General features: G+C 50.2%; 1 protein-coding gene across 1 annotated transcript; it reads left to right on the forward strand.

Annotated features, from left to right (window-relative positions):
* Window positions 1-898: 898 nt before the first annotated feature.
* On the forward strand, window positions 899-5006 carry SMG5 (SMG5 nonsense mediated mRNA decay factor; the record flags this gene model as incomplete). Its single annotated transcript, XM_010187839.1, has 5 exons — window positions 899-1107; window positions 1236-1373; window positions 2193-2894; window positions 4417-4586; window positions 4931-5006. Coding segments are annotated over 5 exons (1295 nt in total), but the record flags the coding sequence as incomplete, so codon positions are not given.
* Window positions 5007-5258: the final 252 nt, after the last annotated feature.

Genomic DNA, 5258 nt, shown 5'->3' on the forward strand with positions numbered 1-5258 from the left:
AGCTCTCCAGGTCCCTTCCAACTCCTGACACTCCGAACAAGGATTCACTCTCCGTATGTGTGTGGGGGTGTTCGTTGCATTTGAAAATCTGTAACCGAATACCTGGGTCAAAGGAACAAATAGCACAACCTGTTCATGCTGGAATAAATGGAAAGCTTTGTGCAGCTGTGTGCCTTTCTTTTTTGCCTTGGATTTTTGCTGTCTCTGCTGGAAGGTTTTCAGGTGACTGTAAATTAACCTCTTGCTGCTTGAAATAGAGGAGGCATGGGGTTAGCTTTTAAATACTGACTTACACCAGAGTGGATCTTCAAGGCTCATTTAGTATCTGCTTCACACATATTTTGTACAGAAGGAAACTGGAAATTTTTCCCAGTTTGCCTCCTGAAAAGGATTTGTTGGATGTTTTGCAGGAGGGTTTATTTTGTAACGAGGAGACTCCCGTGATACTGAATACTGTGGGTGCTGCCTTTGAAGTAGCTGATAGCTGCAGAGGATTTTGGTTATATATCCTTATGGGGCTGCAAGTCAGAGCCATGGAGAAGTTGAGTCCCTGGTTTGTGCTGCAGTGTAATCCTTTAATGAGCAGTGGATCTGAAGCTTAGGCTACCTTTAGCACTGAAGTGCCCTGTGTATCTTCATGGTTACTGCCTGAGCTCCCAGGGAAAATCCTATATTTTGGTGACCGATCTCTTCGCTGGGAGATGCTTTACTTATAATTTGTCTTTAGTTTAGCAGCTTTGGAGAGGAAAACATCCTCTGCTTCATCTCACTTGCCTGCACTGTGTTCCCTGGTGCTTCATCCCGTCTGGTGCTACAGGACTGCCAGTGTGGGTTCAGTTTCCATGCAGAGCTTGAGTCTTGAATAATAATAATAATTTGTTTTTTTCCTCTTGTTAAGCTCTCTGGATGCTGAGCTGACGTCTCTCTGCCAGTCTGTGCTGGAGGATTTCAACCTGTGCTTGTTCTACCTGCCTTCTCCTCCCAACCTGAGCTCCACTAGCGAAGATGAGGAAGAGTACGAAAGCGGCTACTCCTTCCTCCCTGACCTCCTGATCTTTCGCATGGTGATCATCTGCCTCATGAGCGTTCACAGCCTCAAGAGGGCAGGTAACCGGTGCTTTATCCAGAAATGCAGCGATTTAACATCCAGCAGTCCAGTTAAGCTGAAGATGGTGTCTTAATTGGGATTAATGCTGCGGACTGGTGGTCATTCTCATTGCACTGTCTCCTTGCAGGTTCCAAGCAGTACAGCGCAGCCATCGCCTTCACGCTGGCCCTCTTCTCTCACCTGATAAATCACGTCAATATTCGCCTGCAGGCGGAGCTGGAAGATGGGGAAAATCCAGTCCCAGCCTTTCAGAGCGATGGCACAGGTAAGAGGACAGCGATGCTGTAAGCTGGGTCTCTCCATTTCCCTGCCTGTAGGACTGGCTTTTACTTTTCTAAACCTCCTGGGTATAGATTTTGTAGTGTAGTCCCTGTGAGATGTTAGAAACATCTTGATTTTTTGAACTGCTGGGCTGAAATCCCCATAGATGGGTACTTTGCTGACACAGTCTCCACTTAAACACTCCCTGTGAGTATCAGAATCATCACAGGATGGAAACGTCGCTTTCCTTCCTATATTTCTGTATTTCTTGGCAGCTCATTCGTCATCCGTTTACACCAATTTGTGCTCCTTATTTTCTCTCTGTTTGTTGGTATTTCCTGAACTCCTTTCTCCTCCACCGAGGAGGTGATGCCAGGTGAAACACCAGGACAGAGCAGTGACTGAGGGAGACGGGCGCTGCTCTGCACCTCTCATTGTCCTGACAAAACCAGATCTTTACTTTCTGGGGGATCCCATTGAACAGAGACTAAAACTGCTGAATCCCCGTAGAAAGCCAAGGAAAAGGTTTAAGATTTAACTGTGTATTTTGTGCTGGTCTGGCAGCATTCAGCTCTGAGGCTGCCCGATAGCGGAGCAGCACAACTCAGGCAGTAGGAATCCAGGCTTCCCAAAGCCTTTCTGGACACGGTTTAGAAATGACTCATCCTCCTAGGGTTGCCATTACTTGTTCTCTGGTTAAAGACACGAAAAGAAACCAGGGCTGGAGTTGGCACTGCTGGTTGCCCAGGCTCAGGGCTGGTGAGCGGTTTGTGTGACGCATCGGGACGTTCCTAACTTGTGGTCTTGTTTTAAACGCCTGCAGACGACCAGGAGCCGCGGGAGCCCTTGAACTCCATCGAGAAGGAAGCCGAAGCTGACGTGGCCAACCATCAACCCAGCGAGGAACAGCGGAAAAACGACTGCAAGAAAAGCAAGAAATACTCCCGCCTCTCCTGTTTGCGCCGCCGCCGCCACCCCCAGAAGGTGGATGAGAGCGACCTGAGCGAGGGCTTTGACTCGGACTCCAGCCAGGGCTCTACAAAGGGCAGCGATGGCTCGGAAAGCGGCTCAGAGAAGAGCGACGTGGAAGCAGAAGCCGCTTTCGACGTGGAGACGGACTCTGACATGAACAGCCAAGAGTCTCGGTCCGACTTGGAGGACATGGAGGATGAGGCAGATGAGGAGGGAAGCGGCCGAGGCAAAAGCGGGCCCAAAGAGGCCTTAAAAAACTGTGTGGATGGCAGTGGGCCTGGGGACTCCAAGAGCTCGAGCATCTCTAAAATCGAGGCTCCGGATCCGGCGGTCAATGGGCCGGCGTCCCTGAGCACCACCGAGGCCAGCATAGCCAGTAACCTGCAGGCCATGTCCACCCAGCTCTTCCAGACCAAACGCTGCTTCCGCTTGGCTCCAACTTTCAGCAACATCCTCCTGAAACCCAGCGGTGAACCGCCCGTCCTGAAGGATGGCATGGAGAGCAAACCCTGTGTCAACGGAGATCTGGAGAAGCCGGGCTTGGCAGAGCAAGGTGGGGATCACTCAAAATATGTGTAGGAAACTGCGAGCTGTAGCTAAATCCTTTGCTAAATCCTCCTCCTGCTGCAAGTTCTCCTTTGGTGTGGTTTGGAGGAGCAGGTTGCTCAGGTTGGGTGTTTCCTGAAGGAGGAGCTTTACTCCCATTGCCTGTATCCAGGGATGTGTGCCCTGAGCATGGGAAACCCCTGCAGCCAACCAGTGCTACCTGCTCTGCTCATCAGGCTGAATGCTGAGCAGCTCTGATACACAGAGAGTAATTCCAGCAGGCGTTAAAAATGTGGATTATCTTCCTTTTTCCCATGTGAAAAGTAACCTGCAGGCCATGGGTTTTTCTGCTCTGTAGGCAGACACTTACCAGTGCTTCTGGTGCACATGCAGTCCAGGAATTTCTCCGTGAGATGCCAGATTATCGGCTCTGTGGAGCTGGTCTGTAAGATGTGACCTGGATGCATGTGAGAGGAGTCAAAGGCGCCTCTCTGTCCCCCTCTGAGCACCCAGACCTGGCCCAAACTGCAGCTGCACAGCAGGTGGAGCTGCAATGTCTCTTTATAACATCAACTTACACAGCTGAGTAATGCTCTGAAGGGCAGATCCGATGCAGCTCGAACCACACGGGCCTGTTGGCTCTTGTTTGTCGTTCCTCCCAGCTTCCCTGGAGCAAGGAAGCATCTTTGCATCGTGCTGCCGAATTCGGTGGGCCCGCAGCGGCGGGGTTCGGGCTTTGCCTGCACCAGGTTTTGAAGGGGGAGCGCTGGATTGTGTTGATGTTTGCTGGCTCCTGGCATTGCTTCGTAGCTGCTTGAAAGAGATGGGAGGAAAGGAGGAAACAAAGATTTTTGGTCCGTTTAACATTTCCCTTCAGTGGGTTTCACAGATGTTGCAGCTCCAGGAGCGTATTTGAACACCTTTATTGATGTAGAGAATGAGAGGTTGAGTTAACCCATGTGCCTTTTAGCTTTGAGCCCTCCTTGCCTCAGCTGTGCTGTCTCAGAATTCGAGCTATTTCATGGCCTTGACACTCATCAGGGGTTTATTTCTGAATAAATCGCTTCCTCCCTGTTGATTCTCAGGGTTTATTGCATGATAACGAACGGTGGAAATGACAGTGCAATTAAAATAAGGGACTACAGCGGAATGCAATATTAAACTTCACCTGGGCTCATGAAATACCACTGCTGTTTTCTTCTCTTGCGTAGCCCAGAGATTGGGGCACGTTGACCCAAAACGGCGATTGCTGGCTCTGTTCTCTGCCGTCGATGATGTGGTCCTTGTGCTGTAAGCATCTCACAGGCTGCTGCAGGGGTAAAGACGTCTGTCAAGCTTTTTTAGGGAGATTTTAACAGTCTCCTGAGGAAGAGTAAAATGCACCAGTGGTTCCCTCTTAGCAACAGCACAGGGGACAGGGAGCTGGTTTTGTGAGGCACCAAGAAGTTCAACCCAGTGCTGTTCTTTTACCTGTAGGGATTGGCTTCTCGAGGGGTTTAATGTTCTCCTGCTTCTCCCTCATATTCCAGATGATGTATCTGACTCTGAGGAAAGCATTTCCAGCAACAAATCCTGCAGGAACGAGCGATCCCTTCAGGAGAAGCTGGAGATCGTCACCAACGAAGGGCTGCTCCTCACCGTCAAGGTGTTCCTGGACTGGCTGAGGACAAACACGGACCTCATCATCATGTGTGCTCAGGTGGGAGCTCGGGGTCCATGGGGTGGGAGCTCGGGGTCCATGGGGTGGGAGCTCAGGGTCCAGGGGTGGGAACTCGGGGTCCATGGCTGTGTCTGTTCGGTTCCCCTGGGCTGGGGATGCTGAGGATGTGATGAAACTCCCAGTCCTGGACAGAAGGTGATATGAAATACTCCACCAGCTGCATTAAGGTCGTCTTGACCTAAGAAGTGTAGTGAAGTTTACTCTTTATAAAGCATAAAGGTCTGGGAAAGATGCTGGAAAGCCCAATTTTGGGGGCTTTTATGAGTAATTTATGATTTGTTGCATCCATCTTGACATCTTCCGTGGCCTTTTGTGTTTTTCAGAGTTCGCAGAGCCTGTGGAACAGACTGTCTGTGCTCCTCAACCTTCTGCCTTCTGCCACGGACCTGCAGGAGTCAGGTACAGGAGGAGGAAATTTTGGCATTCCCATGGTGCGAAATAGATCCCAGGGTCAGAGATTTGCCAGTAGCAGTTGAGCACAATGGGAAGCAACATCAGGCACACGTTGTTTTTGTGTTTCAACACCGTTCTGGTTAAATCCTATAGGCTTTAGCTCTATGAATGCATTATATATGACTGGCAGCATGCTGAAACACTTGCTGTGGTGTGTGTGAAGTCCTTGTGTGGCTGTCATGGTTTAGGGCTGGGCTG

Source organism: Mesitornis unicolor, unplaced genomic scaffold, assembly GCF_000695765.1.
Source record: "Mesitornis unicolor isolate BGI_N332 unplaced genomic scaffold, ASM69576v1 scaffold18457, whole genome shotgun sequence".
In the NCBI taxonomy this organism is placed as follows: Eukaryota; Metazoa; Chordata; class Aves; order Mesitornithiformes; family Mesitornithidae; genus Mesitornis; species Mesitornis unicolor.